The sequence below is a fragment of the Zophobas morio genome, unplaced genomic scaffold (assembly GCF_036711695.1).
Source record: "Zophobas morio isolate AGI-343-1 ecotype UQ-CSIRO unplaced genomic scaffold, CSIRO_AGI_Zmor_V1 ptg000028l, whole genome shotgun sequence".
NCBI classification, from domain to species: domain Eukaryota; kingdom Metazoa; phylum Arthropoda; class Insecta; order Coleoptera; family Tenebrionidae; genus Zophobas; species Zophobas morio.
This window is the reverse complement of record NW_026972133.1, coordinates 5,489,605-5,510,510: the sequence shown is the minus strand read 5'-3', so window position 1 is coordinate 5,510,510 and position 20,906 is coordinate 5,489,605. Positions and strand designations below refer to the sequence as shown.

General features: G+C 34.3%; 5 protein-coding genes across 5 annotated transcripts in view; all 5 read left to right on the top strand.

Annotated features, from left to right (window-relative positions):
* Positions 1-20,906, top strand: part of LOC135137061 (uncharacterized) — a 60,900-nt gene that overhangs the window by 8,454 nt on the left and 31,540 nt on the right. The window lies entirely within an intron of this gene.
* Positions 6,146-6,718, top strand: LOC135136889 (adult-specific cuticular protein ACP-20-like). The gene is made up of 3 exons (XM_064066349.1): positions 6,146-6,194; positions 6,250-6,420; positions 6,482-6,718. The coding sequence occupies exons 1-3, from the start codon at positions 6,183-6,185 to the stop codon at positions 6,716-6,718; spliced, it is 420 nt and encodes a 139-aa protein (XP_063922419.1). The 5' UTR covers positions 6,146-6,182.
* On the top strand, positions 13,124-13,767 carry LOC135136875 (adult-specific cuticular protein ACP-20-like). Its single transcript, XM_064066336.1, has 3 exons — positions 13,124-13,163; positions 13,237-13,479; positions 13,537-13,767. Exons 1-3 carry the CDS (start codon positions 13,152-13,154, stop codon positions 13,765-13,767), a joined length of 486 nt encoding a protein of 161 aa, XP_063922406.1. The 5' UTR covers positions 13,124-13,151.
* Positions 15,319-15,856, top strand: LOC135136888 (adult-specific cuticular protein ACP-20-like). Its single transcript, XM_064066348.1, has 3 exons — positions 15,319-15,330; positions 15,383-15,568; positions 15,626-15,856. The coding sequence occupies exons 1-3, from the start codon at positions 15,319-15,321 to the stop codon at positions 15,854-15,856; spliced, it is 429 nt and encodes a 142-aa protein (XP_063922418.1).
* Positions 16,785-17,783, top strand: LOC135136887 (adult-specific cuticular protein ACP-20-like). Its single transcript, XM_064066347.1, has 5 exons — positions 16,785-16,805; positions 16,896-16,946; positions 17,298-17,352; positions 17,422-17,504; positions 17,556-17,783. The coding sequence occupies exons 1-5, from the start codon at positions 16,785-16,787 to the stop codon at positions 17,781-17,783; spliced, it is 438 nt and encodes a 145-aa protein (XP_063922417.1).

The window sequence follows — 20,906 nt, the reverse complement described above, 5'->3', positions numbered from 1 at the left end:
TGTATTGCTGTGACGAAATTAAAAATTATTTTTCTAAGAATCGTTTTTTTGTTTTCTTATGTTAATAATAATTAATGGTGAATTTAGTGCAAAACGGGATCTTTATTAAATAAACTTACCAATTGTGGTTATATCCAGATGGACACATAAAAAATTATATGAGAATCAAGAGGGCAAACATGTTTCGAAAATAACTATTTTCATCTTCAGCTATTTAAATGAAGAAAACAGTTTTCCAGGAATATTTAAACTGCAGTTTAAAATCCAGATCTCTGATGTTTTATTCTTAAAAGTAAGCTCTGAAAGCTCAATGCTCTGAAAGCTCAAAGTATTTGGAGGAATCTTGTTTGTTCTGAAGGTGTTTGGAGGAATCTTGGATGCATCTGTTCTTTAATTGAAAAAAAAAAATTAAAAAAATTTAAGGCCAACGGTATTTTTAATTTTGGATGAATTTGAAAAAATCTTGGGGGTGTAAGGTTTTTTTTTTTTGAAAGAATTTAAAGAATCTTTGAGGTTTCGGGTATTTTATTTTGAATTAATTTTGGGGCTTTTGATACTTAATTTTTAAGGGATCTAGAAGATCTGCTGATCTCTGGTGTTTTGGTTTTTAAAAATCCCAAGTAATGCTGGAGACACTATGTGTCTTTTTCTGTAATATTAAAAAAAAAAAAATTTAGAGCTCCTGTGAGAAAAAAAATCGATAAAAATATCCACAAAAAAATGCCACAAAAAGACAATAAAGACAAAAAAGGCATAAAAAGTGGTTAAAAATGAACTTAAAGAAGGTGGCAAAAACTTTAAAAAAGTAGTTACAAAATTCCACAAAATGACGACGAAAAAAAGGCAAGTAAAAAAATAAAAAAAGTCGAAAAAACGACAACAAAATACAGAACTTCCCTCGCATCTCCACAATTTACAATATGGAATATAACGATTTTTTAGAATTTCAATATTCACAACGAATAACATCATTACAATTGAGATGGCGGTGGGAGGGCGGAACTTAAATTTTGCCTTTTTTTTTGGATATACGTAACAATGTTTTCACGACAATTTCGTGAATTTCTAATTTATTATTAACAAATATTAGGGAAAATGTGTTGTTTTATTGCTGTGAACACGAAAGAAAATGGATATTTTTCCAAAAAGGACCGCAAACAGGGTAAGTAAGACTTCAGTTTTAATTTATCAGGTTCCGTGATTCGTTTCCTCGACAAAGTTTAAATTTTGGGAAAGGTTCAAAACGATAGAAGTTGGTCGATCAATGTTATAAATTTTCACGATATAATTAAATAATATTTAAATATAATTAATATTATTTATAATGTTTAAATATGATAAGCATCAATTAAACCGGAACTCGTTTTCCTACAAACCCGAAATTATTAAAAACAAATCAATTTGTTTAAACAATGTTAAATTATCCCCGAAAATGTGCATTTTCCCGGCCAAAATATGAAAAATAATTTTTGAAGTCTCATCGTGACGTACGATGACGTCAATGTCACGCGAGCTACCTGTATAAAGGTCACGTCTCTCGGTCCTTTGTGTTCAGTATTAATTTCTGTTTGATGGAGGCAAGATCGTCGCGTCATTTTGGCGTAAAAGTGGAGCGTTTTAGGGAATTTCTAGTTTATTATTAATACATATTACGGAAAATTTGTTGTGTTAGTGCTGTGAACACGAACGAAAATGGATATTTTTCCAAAAAGGACCGCAAACAGGGTAAGTACGACTTCAGTTTTAATTTATCGGATTCCGTGATTCGTTTATTCGACAATGTTTAAATTTTGGAAAAATTTTCAAAACCATTGAAGTTGGTGGGTCACAGCTATACATTTTCGCGATATAATTAAATAAAATTTAAACATAATTAATACAATTCATAATGTTTAAATATGAAAACTATCAATAAATGATAATTAAACCGAAAATCATTTTCCTAGGAACACGAGGTTAGCAAAAACAAATTTGTTTGTTTAAACATTGTTAAATTAACCTCGAAAATATACAGTTTCTGTGCTAAAATATGAAAAATAATTTTTACAATCTCATCGTGACGTACGATGACGTCACTGTCACGTGAGCTACCTATTAAAAGGTCCATTTTTCCGTCCTCTGTGTTTAGTTTTGATTCCAATCTGGTAGCAACAACACTGGAGCTCCGTTTTGGGTTAAATATAGCACGTGTTCGCGAATTTATAATTCATTGTTAATAAATATTAGCGAAAATATTTTGTGTTAAGTGCTGTGAACACGAAGGATAGTGGATATTTTTCCGAAAAGGCTGAAAATCATGGTAAGTACGATTTGAGTTTTAATTTATTGGGTTCCGTGATTTGTTTACTCGACAATGTTTAATTTTTTTGAAATTGGTTGATCAAAGCTATACATTTTCGCTATATAAATAAATAAAGTTTAAACATAATTAATATCATTTATAATGTTTAAATATGATAATCATTCATATATGATGATTAAATCGGACTTCGTTTTCCTACAAACATGAAATTATTAAAAACAAATCAATTTGTTTAAACAATGTTAAATTATCCCCGAAAATGTGCATTTTTCCGGCCAAAATATGAAAAATAAATTTTTGCAATGTCATCGTGACGTACGATGACGTCAATGTCACGCGAGCTACCTGTATAAAGGTCACGTCTCTCGGTCCTTTGTGTTCAGTATTAATTTCTGTTTGATGGCGGCAAGATCGTCGCGTCGTTTTGGCGTGAAAGTGAGGCGTTTTAGCGAATTTCTAGTTTATTATTAATACATATTACGGAAAATATGTTGTATAAGTGCGGTGAACACGAACGAAAATGGATATTTTTCCGAAAAGGACCGAAAACAGGGTAAGTACGACTTCAGTTTTAATTTATCGGATTCCGTGATTCGTTTATTCGACAATGTTTAAATTTGGGAAAAATTTTCGAAACGACTGAAGTTGGTGGGTCAAAGCTATACATTTTCGCGATATAATTAAATAAAATTTAAACATAATTAATATAATTCATAATGTTTAAATATGATAACTATTAATATATGATAATTAAACCGAAAACCATTTTCTTAAGAACACATAATTTTTGCAATCTCATCGTGACGTACGATGACTTCACTGTCACGTGAGCTACCTGATAAAAGGTCACTTTTTCGCTCCTCTGTGTTCAGTTTTGATGCCGATTTGGTGGCAGCAACATCGGAGCTCCGTTTTGGGTAAAAAGTAGCACGTGCTCGCGAATTTCTAATTTTTTATTAATAAATATTAGCGAAAATGTTGTGTTAACTGCTGTGAACACGAGGGAAAGTGGATATTTTTCCAAAAATGCCCGATTTGTTTTGAAGTTTGTTGTTAATGCATTCAGCACTGATAAAGTACGGCTTTAGAATATACAAAGTACTGCGTTCATAATTCACCAAAGACCGTATACATCATTTTTAAAGTACGGCGTCCAAATTTACAAAATACGGTGTCCTTCACCCATGCTATCAATCCCTAGTCCTCTCTTTTAATGGCAAGACGCACTCCAGACCTCCTCGTATTGTTTGGTTCTTGCTGGGCAACAGCAACGAGCGAGCAGAGTCATCGCTCTTTGTTGGCAAAAGTGGAGAAATTTGTATATTGTAACTTTTGTAATTGAAGCATATTGTACTGTATATTGTATGTGTTACTAACTTAACTTTGCTTTGTTTTCACGGTTCACTTGCTTGGGTATTTTTTTTGCAACAGTGCATTCTTTGGTTCCGAGTCTGAATTCTCAATGTCGTGAGACGCTTTGGCTTGGGGGGGTTCTGTTGCCCTTAGACGCTGGGTCGCATCATCCGATAAGGATGAGGTCAGTCGGCCTTGGATTTATGCGGCTGCGTTCTCCCTTGGGCGTGTGAGCGCTGCGACCAATAGATTTCGTTTCGAGTTCCATCGGTGTGCTTGCTTGGGTTTTCATTTTGCAACATTCTCAGTTTTTGGTGCAATTTCTTCCGGTGGTGTATTGGGTACTAACTTTGCATTTGTATTGTATCTGAATTGTATCTGTATCTGTAGTGTATTCTGTATTGTAGCTAGATTATAGGTACCTGTATTGTATTTCTATTGTATTGTACTGTATAACGTTCTATCCCTCATTAACAAATCCTAGCCCTCTCCTTTCCTAGCGAGATCTGCTCCAGACCTTCCCGTGGTTCTTGCTGAGCATCAACTATCGAGGACAGAAAATTTAAATTCAAAATCAGTAAAGTTTCACAAAAATCTTGAAAATCGCTCGTTGGTGGCCAACGTGGAGCAAAAGAGACTTTTATAACTCGACTAATTTTGTTAACTTTGTATTCTTAAGGAAACAAAAATATATTACATTTAATTTATTATTTATAAGGACAAATGTGAAGACAAGTTATTAACCAATTTTTCCTTCATTTTCCTTTTTTTCCTCGGCAACTTCTACCTTTTTTTAATATTATTTATAATGTTTAAATACAATAAGCATTAATATATGATAATTAAATCGAACACCGTTTTCTTCAAAACGCGAAGTTACTAGAAACAAAGCAATTTGTTTAAATATTATTAAATTAACCCCGAAAATGTGCAATTTTCTGGTCAAAATAAGAAAGATAATTTTTGCAATCTCATCGTGACGTACGATAACGTCACTGTCACGTGAGCTACCTGTTCAAAGGTCGCATTTATCGCCTCCTTGTGTTCAGTTTAGATTTCGGTCTGATGGCAGATTCTAAATCTTATACTTAGATTCCAGATTCTAGATCTTATAAAAATACGACAAAAGACGACTAAAAAAGGGAGTCAAAAAACAGGCAAAAAGTAACAAAAAAAGCACCAAAAAATTGACGGGACATCACTACAAAAAGCAACAACAATTCTCTGGACAAAATTGTTCAATAAAATGACAACAGAAATAACAAAAACGACACAAAAAAGTAAAAAAAAATGAAAAGCGAGAAAACACAAAAAATGCAAAAAATCTGAAAGAAAGTCAAAAAATTGTAAAAAATAATGACAAAAAGCTCAAAACGGGATAAAAATTGCACCAAAAAAGTGCAACAAGAAAAAGTCGAAAAAAACGACATAAAAATCGGGAAAAAATTAAAGAAACATCTAAAAATAAGTGCGTCGAAGAAGGAGAATGCTAAAAGCACAAAAACGCAAAAAGTAGCAAAAAACGACAAAAAAAATACAACAGAAAAAAATAAAACGATAAAAAAGTCGTCAAAAATTCACAAAAAACGAAAAAATTGGGCAAAAAAAATCCACCGTATTTCGATGCTTTCGTTGTTACAAATATTACTCAAGTTTTAACTGCAGACTTCGTTATCGAATTAATTAGAATAATTATGGATAAATTCTGAACTAATTAACCTCTTCAAATATGCTCTAATTACTTTAGTGGATGTGGAAAGGAATATTTCTAAATTCAAACACATTTTATCCAATAGAAGACAAAATTTTTACTTAAATCCAATTTTAGTAGATTTAATTTAGTTATCGCCAAACAACTTTTGTGTATAATTTCTGTTAAAAAGCTCTTTTTTCGCACACTTTCTTAATTTCTCGTCACATGACTCACACCGCCGCCTTCATTCCACTTTTTCCAAAAATCCACTCCAATTACGCAACGCCCCATCACAACAATACCTCACGATGCTCGCCAAAAACCCGTCGCACCGCTACCCATAAAAAACCATCATTTATGTGGGCCAGTGGAAGTATTGCGCAACCTTTACGTAACCCGTAACTGATACACTTCCATAATTTAGCTTCCATTTAGCACTTCCAACGATACACTACCGCACATTTTTCCCCATTAATACTCTCAAAAGTGTTTAATTGCAACTACCGCAACACATTCCTGCGGCCAAAAAGTGAAACCCACATCCGCACATACATCCACTTATCACAATTACAACCTCTACGACAACAAAGGCGCCGAAAACGCTCCATTGACTATTCAAAAGTCCGTTTCTCCAGAAAATCGCACAAACGAGCTATTATATCACAGACGCAGAACAAGACCGATTCTGCTCCGAAATTATATAAATCGCGACAAAAAACTGTTATCTAAATTGGGAGTGAACGCGGATTTTGATATATAAGTCGCCGCCGCCGAACCTCAGCCAGTTCAAAACCTTCCTTCGACTGTTCTTCGTTCCTCACCAATTAACTGAAAATGTTCACCAAAGTAATGGAATCTTTCAATAAAAGTGAACTTAGTTTAACGAGTTCGTCGTTTGCAGGTTTTGGGCGTGGCGCTCCTGGCCGTCTACGTGCAAGCACAAGGACACTCTCAAGGACACGCCAGTTCGTACATCACGTATAGCCAGGGGGGGCACGAGGGCGGCGTAAATTTGGGGTACTCCGGGTACGCTGTGGCTCCGGTTGAGTACCACCACCATGAGGAACCACACGTGAGTACTTTTTGTTGTAGTGTTTTTTTTTTTATTTATTTATGTGTTTATTTTTGTGTAGGCACATCCCAAGTACGAGTTCAAGTACGGTGTTGAGGATCACCACACTGGCGATATTAAGTCTCAGGAGGAATCGAGAGACGGAGATGTGGTGAAAGGGTCGTACTCCGTGCACGAACCTGATGGTACTATTTTGACTGTGCATTATACTGCGGATAAGCACAGCGGGTTCAACGCCCAGGTTCAGAGGTCAGGGCATGCCAGTCATCCGCAGCACGTGTCTGGGCACCATTATTAGAGTACTGAGTTATTGTTGTTAAGTTGTTGTTTTTATGTTTTAAATAAAAACATTTATTTTTGTATATACTTTGGTGTCTTGGTTTATTGTCGTACTCTCCCTATATATCTATTTTTTTTTTAATCAATTTTACTTCCTTGTTGTCAAATAACTCATTTGACGATTATGTAACCTTGTTTTCACGAGTTTCGGCAGCTCATAGAATCAGTAATATCTTTTATATTTTATAATATTTGGAACCTCAGAAATTTTTCACTTTAAAATTAGATTTGTAGAAATACTGATATATCTAAAATCTACAGTTTTTCCAGATCTGTACGTGAAATCCTTGAAATATTTAATAATGGGCAGATATTCTATGATATCTAGTTTCTGCGAGACTTCTGAGGTTCTAAAATTTCTAAATTCTTTCTCTCTAGAATTTTTCGAACAACTGGACTATTTGGGGTTTTCACAAACTCTAAAATTTCTAATACATATGTTTAAAATAACTAGGAGCATTCTCAAATATTTTTTATATTTATTATACTTTAGAAACTTAAGAAGTTATAGAATTTTAGGATCCTTAAAATTTTAAGGATTTGTATCATCACAAATATGCCTAGAATCTCTAGGATCGCTAGCATGCAAGAATCTCTAGCACGCAAGAATCTCTAAAATTGGAGAATCCATAGCATTTTTGGGTCTCCTGGAATCTATGCAGTCTTTTTAGTCTCTAAAATCTCTGATATATCTAAAATCTCTAATAGTATCTCAAATATTTTTGAAATATCTGTTTGTCTAAAATGTTCGTCCGATCACTAGAACTCCTACAATCACTAAAATTAGTGGAACTTCTAAATATTTGGAATTTTTGTGACATCTAGTATCTTTGAGACCTCTGAGATTCTAAGATTTCAAGTTTCTGTAGAATCTCGAGTATTTATAGAAATCTAGAATCCGTAAAATCTGAAGGATTCGTATCACCATAAAGATATGTAGAATCTCTATGATCTTTCTAGTCTTTATAGTCTCTAAAATCTCTAATATATCGAAAATTTCCAGGAGTATCTCAAATATTTTTGGAAACTCTTGGTCTCTAAAATTTCCGTCCAATCACTAGAACTGCTACAATCTCTAATATTTCTGGAGCTTCTGATTATTATCTGGAATATTTGGTATCTTCATAATCGTTCCATTCTCAAAGTTCCTAAAGATCTCTGTATTTCAGGTATCTCAAGAATTTCTGAAGTCTGAAAAAGGGTTCAACGTTTTGGCATCTAGCGGACAGATTTTAAAATACGTTGATTCTGTGGCATCGCTGGAACATTGAAATCTCTGTAATCTCTCATTAGAATTTTTATGATCTTTAAAATTTTTGTGATATCTAGTATCTTTGAGATCTCTGAGGTTCTAAGATTTCTAGGTTCTGTAGAATCTCGAGACTTTATAGAATTCTAGAATCCGCAAAATTTGAAGGATTTGTATCACCATAGAGATTGAGAATCTCTGTGATCTCTAGAACGAAGGAAGAATCTATACAATTTTAGGATCCTTCGTCTTAAAATTATCTTAAATATATTTTGAAGCGCTTGGTCTCTAAAATTTCCATCCAATCGCTAGAACTTCTACAATTTCTGATATTTATGAAGCTTCTGATTATCTGGACTATTTGGTATCTTCATGATAGTTCCATTCTCAAAGTTCTTAAGGATCTCTGTATTTCAAGTATCTCAAGAATTTCAGAAACATGGAGACAAGTTTCAAATTTTTGGCATCAAGCGAACAGATTTTTAAAATACGGTGATTCTGTAGCATCGCTGGAACATTGAAATCTCTGTAATCTCTCACTAGAATCTTTATGATCTTTAAAATTTGTATAATATTTAATATCTTTGAGATTTCTGAGGTTCTAATATTTCTAGGTTCTGTAGAATCTCGAGAATTTATAGAATTCTAGAATGCTTAAAATCTGAAGGATTTGTATCACCATAAAGATATGTAGAATCTCTATGATCTCTAGAACGAAGGAAGAATCTCTACAGTCTCTAATATATCGAAGATTTCTAGAAGAATCTCAAATATTTTTGGAATTTCTATCTCTCAATCACTAGAACTGCTATAATTGCTAATATTCGTAGAACTTCTGAATATTTGGAATTTTTGTATCTCCATCATAGTTCCAATTTCAAAGTTCTAAAGGATCTTCGTATTTTAGCAGGTATCTCAAGAAATTGAGAAGTCTCAAAAAGGTTTGGATTTTCTGGCATCTAGCTAACAGATTTCAAAATACGCTGAATGTATGACATTGCAGCAAATATAGAAATTTCTGTAATCTATCGCTAGAAATTTTTAAGATCTTTAGAATTTTTGTGATATCTAGTATCTTTGAGACCTCTGAGGTTCTAAGATTTCTAGGTGCTGTAGAATCTCTAGAATTTATAGAATTCTAGAATCCGTAAAATTTGAAAGACTTGTATCACAATAAATATTTGTACAAATTCTGTTCTCTCTAGGACGAACGAAGAATCTCTACAATTTTTGGGTCCTCTAGAATCTTTCTAGCCTTTATAATCTCTAAAATCTCTAATATATCGAAGATTTCTAGAAGTATCTCAAATATTTTTGGAATCTCTTCTACTACAATCTCTAGTACTTATGAAGCTTCTGATTATTATCTGCAATATTTGGTATCTTCATAATCGTTCCATACTCAAAGTATTTAAGGATCGCTGTATTTCAGGTATCTCAAGAATTTGAGAAGTCTCAAAAAGTGTTCAACTTTTTGGCATCTAGCGAACAGATTTTACAACACGTTGATTCTGTGGCATCGCTGGAACATAAATCTCTCTTTAGAAACTTTATGACCTTTAAATTTTTTATGAGATCTAGTATTTTTGAGACCTCTGAGGTTCTAAGATTTCTAGGTTCTGTAGTATCTCGACAATCTACAGAATTCTAGAATGCTTGAAATCTGAAGGATTTGTATCACCATAAATATATGTAGAAAATCTATGATTTTTAGGACGAAGTAAAATGTCTACAATTTTTGGATTCTCTGAAAATTTTGTAGTTTTTATAATCTATAAAATCTCTGGTATATCTAAAATTTCTAGGATTATCTCAAATATTTTTGGAATCTCCAATTCTCTAAAATTTTCCTGAAATTGCTAAAACTGCTACAATCTCTAATATTGGTGGAATTTTTGATTATCTGGAATTTCTGGTATCTCTATAATCATTCCTGTCTCGAAGTCCTTAAGGATTTCTGTATATCGGGTATCTCAAAAATTTGATGAATCTCAAAAAAGTTTGAACTTTCTGACTTCTAGGGAATTGATTTCAAAATGCTTTGGATCATCATTGGGAATACTAAAATTTCTGAAATCTCTAATTCTAGAACTCCTGAAATATTTATAATTTTTAGAATTGCTGTGGTATTTAGTATTTTTGAGTTCCGTAAAATTCAAAGGATTTGTATCATCATGAATACGTCTAGTATCTCAATGATCTTAAGGACGAAAGAATCTTTAAAACCTTTGAATCTTCAGAACTTTTTGATTCCCTGGAATCTTCCGAGTCTTTGAGTCTTTTTAGTCTTCAAGATATCTGGTACATCTCAGATCTCTAGGAATGCTACAATCTCCAATTTATCTAAAATTTCCATACAATCGCTAGAAATGTTACAATCTCTAATATTGGTGGACCTTTGGAACATCTGGAATTTGTTGTGTCTTGATAAGCATTCCAATCTCAAAGTCCTTAAGTATAGAATCCTTGGAATATTTATGATTTTTAGAATTTCTGTGGTATTTAGTATCTTTGAGACCTCTGCGGTTCTAGGATTTCTTGGTTCTGTAGAATCTCAAGAATTTTAAGAATTTTAGGATCCGTAATGTTCTAAGGATTTGTATCATCATGAATACGTCTAGAATCTCTGTGATCTCTAGGACGAAAGCATCTCCAGAATTTTTGGATCCCCTGGACTCTTCGAAGTTTTTTAGTCCCTAAAATCTCTGGTATATCTAAGATCTCTAGGAGTATCTCAAATATTTTTAGATTCTCTGATTGTCTAAAATTTCCGTACAATCGCTAGAAATGTTACAATCTCCAATATTGGTGGAACTTTGGAATATCTGGAATTTGTTGTGTCTCCATAAGCATTTCAATCTCAAAGTCGTTAAGGATCTATGCATATCAGGTATTTCAAAAATTTCAGGAGTCTCAAAAAGTTTTTGGAGTCTAGGGAATAGGTTTCAAAATACTTTGGATCCGTGCCATCGCTGAGAATACTGAAACCTCTGAAATCTCTAAGTATAGAATCCTTGGAATATTTATGATTTTTCGAATTTCTGCGGTACCTAGTATCTTTAAAACCTCTGAGGTTCTAGGATTTCTAGGTTCTGTAGAATCTTAAGAATTTTAAGAATTTTAAGAAATTAAATCTATAACTAAAATCCTTGGAATATTTATAATCTTTAGAATTTCTGTAGTACCTAATAGTATCTTTGAGACCTCTGAGGTTCTTGGTTTTGTAGAATCTGAAGAATTTTAGGATTCGTAAAATTTTAAGGATTTGTATCACCATGATACGTCTAGAATCTCTGTGATCTCTAGGACGAAAGCATCTCTAAAATTTCTGAATCTCTAGAATTTTTGGATTCCCTGGACTCTTCGAAGTCCCTAAAATCTCTGATATATCTAAGATCTCTAGGAGTATCTCAAATATTTTTGGAATCTTTGAATCTCTAAAATTTCCAATTGGAACTACTAAAATCTCTAATATTCGTGGAACTTCTAAGTATCTGGAATTTTTTGTATCTCCATCGGATCTGCGGCCTTGAATCTTTGAAAAGTCATTGATCTGAATTCTTTAGTTAGATTTTTCATAATTCTTATGATCTTTAGGACTTCTGCGGTATCTAGTGTCTCTGAGACCTTCGAGGTTCCCGAATTTTCCGGATAAAAATACTTACTGAAAAAGAGACAGGGTGGGTGGGCGGGGCTAGTATCTGCTATAGTAAGATTGATTTTGGTAAATAACATACCCTCTAAGAAAATAAAGGATGGGTGGGAGGGGCTAGTAAAAATCATTAGTATCTTAGCAAATACTAGCCCCGCCCACCCGCCCTCTCTTTATTGGAAGGTATGTAATTTGCCAAAATCAGTCTTATCTTAGCAAGTACTAGCTCCACCCACTCTTATCAGTCTAACGACTAATTTTATTTCTCTTAGTATAAGATCATTTATTTAATTCAAATCGGATAAAAGCAATCACTGAAAAAGAGACAGGGTGGGTGGGCGGGGCTAGTATCTGCCAAGATAAGATTGACTTTGGTAAATGACATACCTTCCACGGAAAGAGTGTGGGGTGGGTGGGCGGGACTAGTAAAAATCATTCGTATCTTAACAAATACTAGCCCCACCCACCCGCCCTCTCTTTTCTTGGAAGGTATGTTACATGCCAAAATCAGTCTTATCTTAGCAAGTACTAGCCGCACCCACCCACCCTCTTCTCATTTTAAAGAGTAATTTTATTTCTGTTCAATATAAAAATAAAATAATCTGTTAAATATAATAGGGTTCTCTGAATTGTGTGAAAACTTCATAATTTCTGCAGTTTCTGATTTATCTAAGATCTAAAATCCCTAGTCTTCAAGGATCTTAAGAATTTCTGGAACCTTTGAATTTATAAAATTTTCGCCCAATTTTTGAGTTACAGAATCTTTAAAATCCGTGGAATCTCTAAAATATTTGTAATTCATAGAATCTCTATAATCCTTAGAATCTTAAATCTTTTAAGAATTTGTGAAATTCTAATGACGTCATTCATATTTTGGAGGGAATGTTGGTTACTAAGTAACACTTAAAATACACCGAAAATTTCAAAGCTTGCAATTTCGAAGACGTTCTGTCTAGCAAAATTGCTAAGAAAGGCAGACGAACAGAAGGTTAAAAAACCGACCTTTTCGGATTCTACAAACTGTGAAACATTTGTTGAAACAGCCCCGCAATTATTTCTTAACTTGTGTGTGATTTAAAGTCGATTTTTTATCACCATATACTTGCAACACTTTTTTCAAAATCCAAGAAGTGCAAAAATGCAAAATTTGGTACACATAATCCGCATTACCCAGCTCGTAAATTTCACTTTTGTATGATAATGAACTTGGCTAATTAATTATGTTGCATTTAGAACAAAACTTTTACGTTAATTAACATTATGTACCTACACGCTACCGCGTTATATAAAACCTACGATTACTAATTCCAATTTTTCGAGCAAAATTTACATACACCTTACGTGTGACGCAACACTTATCGCCACATAAAAAAATTACCTAAAAGATAATGCAGAAAGTTCGTAAGTAACTATAAAAGGCAGTTCCACCACAAACAAATCAGTTTAAATCGAAATTCGGTTAACAGCAGCACGACCAAAGAAGAATAAAAAATGTTCGCCAAAGTGAGTGTGAAGTGCAAAAAAAGAAACAAATAAACAAACAAAATATTTTTATAAATATAATTATTGTTTTCAGTTTTTGTGTGTGAGTCTTCTCGTCGTGTACGTGCAAGCTCAAGGACACGGCAGTTCGTACTTTACCTACGGTCATGGGTTGGACGGTGGTCTTTCTCTGGACGCTTCTTCGCTGGGTTTAGGAGGTTACGGTTCTTTGGATCTTGGTAGCCATCACCAGAGTGGCTCTTCGTATGTTTCTCAAAGTCAAAGTTCTGTGGGTGGATCTGGGGGAAGTCATGGGTACCACCACGAAGAACCACATGTATGTGTACCATTTGCTAAATTAGATTGTTTGAACTAAGTATTTTGTTAAAAATAGGCTCATCCTAAGTACTCGTTCAAATACGGAGTTGAAGATAAACACACCGGTGATATTAAACAACAGGAGGAGACTAGGGATGGGGATGTCGTCAAAGGTTCTTACTCCCTTCATGAACCCGATGGTACCATTTTGACCGTTCACTACACCGCTGATAAGCACAGCGGGTTCAATGCTGTGGTTCATAGGGAAGGACATGCCACTCATCCCCAACATTCTTCCCATCATTAAGAGATTATTTGTGTTTTGTATTTTTGTATTTGTTTTTATAAATAAAATTTATTTTTTATATATTTATGTTTTTTTTTATATTTTTATTTTTTCGTAACTATATAAAATTAATTCATCACTTTAAGCACAATAAAAAAATTGCAACTATTGTTTAAATACCTGAAACAGTTTTTTTCTTAACATACGTAGCTTTCTTTTCACAGCAAAAAACTTGCGAAATTTTTGTAAAGAAATAAGGATTTTGCAATTAAACTCCGCCCCTCGGTCTGACAACGAATGAAAAATTCATCAGAATTGAGATGAGGGCGGGTGGGTGGGGCTTAGTATTTGCTTTGTTTTTAATATACTCACTAGTCTTCTTTTCCTAACAAGAAAGCAATCATGGACTTTTCAAGATTTATTTTTGATACAGTTGTCATCTTGACGGCTTTCTGTAAATCTAAAAGTTTGAGTTGGAAATGTAACGATCAAAGACAAACTTTCAAAAATACATGGGCGTCTAAGATTGTGTTTTTATTGCTTTCTCCTTATCATCCATTTAAAACAGATTAAATATTTTCAATATCAGTAAAATTCCTAAAAATCTGGTAATTTATATAAATTACAAACTCGTCTTTTTATTATTATTTTCTGCCAGTTATATAGTTTATTGTCGAAAACATTCAAATGGTAGTTTATTGTAGAAAAATAAAGATTTTGCAATTAAGCTCCGCCCCCCCTCCCCTGTTTGACGACGAATAAAAAAGATCATCACAATTGTGATAGGGCGGGTGGGCGGGGCTTATATTTTGCTTTTTTTCTTAATATACGTAGCCCTCTCTTCATACTAAGACACTTAAAACATGTCCAAAATGCCAAATTTTGTAGCAAAATAAGGATTTTTACGCTCCGCCCCCAGATCTGACAACGAATAAAAAATTCATCACAATTTATGTTATTTATTTTAGGGGTTAAGCATTTTATCATTAGGTTTAAATCGGTTTAATAACCCACTAGGATTTTTGTTTCAAAATTACGCAAAGTATGAGAAACAAAATGAGAAAATTAGTAACGCACTTCTATAAAATTTTTAGTAAGGCACTAATATTGAGCTAGGGTCAGACAGTCACTTATTCCCTTTAAGAAATTAATTAAAAAATTTAAATAAACAATATCCATAATAATTTTGTATTTACTTCAAAGAATTTTGCTGAACTTGAACTTCTTGAACCCTTGTAGAAAGTACCCAAATTTTGTACAAACGACGACAATAAACCCGATTAATTAATTTTGCCGAATTTAGAGCGCAACTTTTACGTACCTACACATGTCCATGTCCACGTTACGCAAACCCACTGATTTTTAATACCCATTTTTTCAATCAGAATTTACATACATTTTACCCCTTATGCAACACTTATCGCTACATAAATTTATTATCTAAACAGATAGAGCAGAAAGCGTATATTTCTCCACTTTGGTATAAAAAGGCAGTTACTGCATTGACAAAATCAGTTCAAACTGAATTTCATTCAATCAACACCCAGCAGCCCAACCAAAGCTTTTTTAAAAATGTTCACCAGAGTGAGTGTCAAGGAATAAGAAAAAAACAATCTTCTAGAGTTATTGTTTACAGATTTTGTGTCTCACCCTCGTGGTCGCCTACGTGCAAGCCCAAGGATATTCTGGTCACCAAGGACACGCCAGTTCCTACTTGACTTACAGCCAGGGTGAAGGTCATGGTTTAGGGGGTGGTTTATCTTCACTTGGGGGTTCTGGGGGTGGTTCTGGAAGTTATGATCACCACCATGAAGAACCACACGTGAGTTCATCCAGATTTTCAAAATTTGACTTATTTAATAATTTTGAAAAAATTTAGGCACACCCTAAGTACGCTTACAAATATGGCGTTGAAGATAAGCACACCGGTGATATCAAGCAACAAGAGGAAACTAGAGATGGGGATGTCGTCAAAGGGTCGTACTCCCTCCATGAACCTGATGGTACCATTTTGACCGTTCACTACACTGTTGATAAGAAGAGCGGGTTCAATGCGGTGGTTCACAGAAGCGGGCACGCTGCTCACCCCCAGCACTCCTCCCATCACTAAACTAGAATTTATATAATTGTTTATATTTTTGTACTGTTTTTATAAATAAATTTTATTTTTATATATTTATATTTTTCATTTATAACATGAGTAACAAAATTTAAAAAACTGGTCACAGTGCCACTATGTCGTACTCACTTTAACTTTGAAGATCTCTCTTAGTAAAATTTTATAGACTCTTTGGATACGTATTAATTAAGAGGTTTTTTTCTTTTTCACGACTACAACAGTTTCACTTAATTTAAAAACTGGAACAATTAAGTAGCTTTAGTTAATTAATTTCCAAATGCAAGTTTTGTTGATACAAAGTCCCACATCCTTCCAGTTTTTTCCGCTGATTTCTTTTCCAAGATTGTAAATTTAAATGATCATCAACAACCGCTCTGAAATTTCAGCCCGTCGTATTTTATTGGATCGAGCAGATCTAGACGAGATAATCTCAATGATCAACAACTAAACCAAAACGCAACCATAAAAAAGAAATTTATGTTGTTAATGATTTAAATAAATTAGTTAATTTATTTTCTCACGCAAGCTCGCGGCTAATCAGAAAAAATTCCTCTGCGACCCATTTTTGCAGACGCGCAAAAAACCGTCCATAATTTGTAGAGTACCTACACACTTGTAAAAGGAACCCAGATTTGAATATAAAAATTAATAACGAATTAATTACGTGCTAATGAATTATGTATTTTTGCGTTAAATATGTCTCGATCGTTATGTAAATGTATTTTTTCATGCACGCTGAAAGAATGTCTATTATCTTTCGATTGGTATGCGTGTGTTTTATGGGTATTATGTAAAAATTTAGAGTGTGTATAGTTTTTGGCACGAAACCCTCGTACCAACTTTTAATTATATAATGCTCGTTATCTAAATTTTAGCAGTGAATGTATTATCTGTGAACTATATAAGGCACTTGGAGGTAATGGAGAGTCAGTTCAGATCAGTGCTCCAAACACCAAAGAAAAGCAATGTTTTCAAAAGTAATTACTATTAACAATTAGGTTCAATTTTTATTAAAACATCGTTGTTACAGATTTTAGGACTTGCCCTTCTGGCGACTTACATCAGCGCTCAGTACCACGAACAACAAGAACAAGGCGCTTCCTACATCACCTTCACACAGGATGCAGGACATTCCGGTCTTGGAGCAGGATCTAGTGAACTCGGTTTAGCTTCTCTGGTTTTGGGCGGCTACGGTGGTTTGGAAAGTTCTGGTGGTTCTTCGTCCGGTGGTCACGAAGGTTCTTCCTACATTTCGTACTCCCAAGGAGGACACGGTGGTTTAAGTGGCGGCCTGTCTTTGGGTAGTGGTGGCGGTTCTTCATCTTCGTCCGGTGGTCACCAAGGTTCTTCCTACATCTCCTACTCCCAAGGAGGACACAGCGGTTCGTCTCTTGGTCTTGGTGGTTCTTCATCTTCTGGAGGTTCTTCTTCCGGTCACGGCTCTTCGTACATTTCCTACTCGCAAGGAGGACACGGTGGTTCAAGCGGCGGCTCCTCTTTGGGAAGCTCCGGGGGTTCTTCTGGTCATGGTTCTTCGTATATTTCTTATTCGCAAGGAGGTTCCGGATCTTCTCTTGGTGGTTCAATCGGGCATGCCATTCCTGTAATTCAGACTGAAAGTCACCATGAGGAACACCACGTAAGTTGGATAAGAGCTAGTTTGATTATTGTTATTAACGTTTTTGCGTAGGCTCCAGCTAAGTACCAGTTCAAATACGGCGTAGAAGATAAACACACCGGTGATATCAAGCAACACGAAGAAACTCGTGACGGACATGTAGTTAAGGGGTCGTACTCTCTCCATGAACCCGATGGTACCATTTTGACTGTGCACTACACTGCTGATAAGAAGAGTGGGTTCAATGCGGTGGTTCAAAGGTCCGGACATGCCACACACCCACAGAAGTCACACCATTAAAATGTTGTTATTGTTTTAAGAGTTTATATTTTTGTATTTTTATTTATTTTTTAAATAAAATGATCCTATTTTTTTAATTGGTATTTTTTTATTTATGACGTTGAAATAAAACGATGAACAATAAATTAAGAGAGAAAGTAATCAAAAATGAATTTCTGGCATAAAAAAATGCAGTTGCTTCTAGAATAATAAATTAATGGTACAGGAATAAATTAAGAATTGTAACAAAAAGAAAAGGTTACATAATTGACAAATCAAGTTTTTGAAGATATTATTTTTCACAGTAACCGACTAAAGATACAAATAAACGACTTTTGGTGTACGATTCCTAGTTCTTATAAAAAAAATTGATCAGAACCTGGATTTCATACTGTATCATATCAATATTTTTAGGAAATTGTCCCTGTTTTTTTCTTAATGTAGATAAAAATGCACAAGAAAATTTATATGTTGACATAATTTAGCCGTTTTAATATTTTTAGTAACATTTCTGCAGTCTTCATGTCACTGCTACGCTGATCTTTACCAAATGTTCGAAGATCTTGAAACATTTTTCCTATGAAGCAAACTTTAAATTTTTTGGAAGAACCAAAGTCTTAGAAATAAATTGTCGAGTTTAGGTGAAAAATAGAGATCAATTATTCCCTAGAAATAAATCTAAGTATTTAATTTATATTTTTTCCTATTTACAATAATTGTTTATAAAAATTAGATAATTTTACAATTATATATAATTTTTTGGTGTCACATGTTCGTTGCATGCGCACAGCATAACACAGTAAACTTTCGAAAATATAAAAAATTTTACCACCACAGATAAATATTACGTAAAATTTTAATTTCTACAATCATCTACACAAAATTGTAGAAAAGGACATAGATTTGAATATAAAAATTAATAAAGCAATTACACACTAAGTAATTATTCATTTTTGCAATAAATATGTCTCGTTCTTTATGCAAATGTATTTTTTCATGTACCTCTACCCCGAAAGAATTTCTATTATCTTTCTTATTGGTTGGTACGCATGTGTTTTATGGGTCTTATGTAAAAATCTAGAGTGTTCATAATTTTTGACACGAAACCCTCGTACCAACTTTTAATTATATAACATTCGCTATCTAAATTTTAGCAGTGAATGTATTATTTGCGAACTATATAAGACACTTGTGGGCAGTGGAGAGTCAGTTCAGATCAGTGCTTCAAACACCAAAGAAAAGCAATGTTTTCAAAAGTAACATTACATTACCAATTACATCCATTTTTTATTAAAACGTCGTTCTTACAGATTTTAGGAATTGCCCTTTTGGCAACTTACATCAACGCCCAGTACCACGAGCAACAAGGACATGGCTCTTCCTACATTTCTTTCACACAGGATTCAGGACATTCTAGTCTCGGATTAGGCTCTTTGGGTTTGGGTGGCTACGGAGGTAGCTCTCTCGGAGGATATGGAAGTTCCGGTGGTTCTTCGTCCGGTGGCCACCAAGGTTCTTCCTACATCTCCTACTCCCAAGGACGACACAGCGGTTCGTCTCTCGGTCTTGGTGGTTCTTCATCTTCTGGAGGTTCTTCTTCTGGTCACGGCTCTTCGTACATTTCCTACTCGCAAGGAGGACACGGTGGTTCAAGCGGCGGCTCCTCTTTGGGAAGCTCCGGAGGTTCTTCTGGCCATGGTTCTTCGTACATTTCTTATTCTCAAGGAGGCGCCGGATCTTCTCTTGGTGGTTCAATCGGGCATGCCATTCCCGTAATTCAGACTGAAAGTCACCATGAGGAACACCACGTAAGTTGGATAGAGCTAGTTTGATTATTGTTATTGACGTTTTTGTGTAGGCTCCAGCTAAGTACCAGTTCAAATATGGCGTACAAGATAAACACACTGGTGACATCAAGCAACACGAAGAAACTCGTGACGGACATGTAGTTAAAGGGTCGTACTCTCTCCATGAACCCGATGGTACCATTTTGACTGTGCACTACACTGCTGATAAGAAGAGTGGGTTCAATGCGGTGGTTCAAAGGTCTGGACATGCTACACACCCCCAGAAGTCTCACCATTGAGATGTTGTTATTGTTTGAATAGTTTATATTTTTGTACTTTTATTTATTTTTAAATAAAGAGTTTCTATTTTTTTAAAAGGTACTTTTTAATTCTTACGTTGAAATAAAACTATGAACTGTAAGTTAAACAAAAATGAGTAATTTTCTTACATAAAAAAGTGCAGTTGCTAGTATAATAATTGTATATTATTGCTACAGAAATAAATCAAGATTTGTAACAAAATTAAAAGGTTAAATAATTGACAAATCAAATTTTTAAACATATTAGGTGAAAAATAGAGATGAGTTATGCCGTAAAAGTAAATCTAATAATACGTGTATCACGTTATGAACAAGTAATGTCCTTGGTACAACAACTTGATGCCGCTGATAGAAAATGCTTGAAAATCTCTACTTTACTTGCTAAGCTAAAACTGATTTTGGCAAATAACATACCCTCTAAGAAAAAACAGGGTGGGTGGGCGGGGCTAGCCTCTGCTGGAATAAGACCGATTTTGGCAAATAGCATACTCCCTGAGAAAAGAGAAGGTGGGTGGACCTAGTACTTGCTAAGATAAGAGTGATTTTGGCAAATGACATATCTTCTAAGAAAAGAAAGGGTGGGTGGGCGGGGCTAGTGTCTGGAAAGATAAGAGTGATTTTGGCAAATGAGATATCCTGTAAGAAAAGACGGGGTGGGTGGGCGGGGCTACTGTCTGCCGAAATAATAGTGATTTTGGCAATTGAGATATCCTTTAAGAATAGAGAAAGCTGGGGGACCGGTCTAGTACCTACTTGTTAAAATAAGACCGAATATGGCAAATGACAGTTCATTCATCAAGGGAAAATCAGATTCCTTCAAATTTTTCCGAAAATAAAACACCAGGAAACCCAAAATTAACTGCGAACATTTTAGACGCAGGGTTATGAAAACTTTGACAATTTTTGATAACGTCAAACGTCAAATATTTTTAACTGCTTACTCGATTTTTGCTGATTTGTACCTTCGCTTTATATCAGGCAAATATTGTTCTCAAATGGAATTTTATCAAATTATTTCAAAAACAACACATTCATAT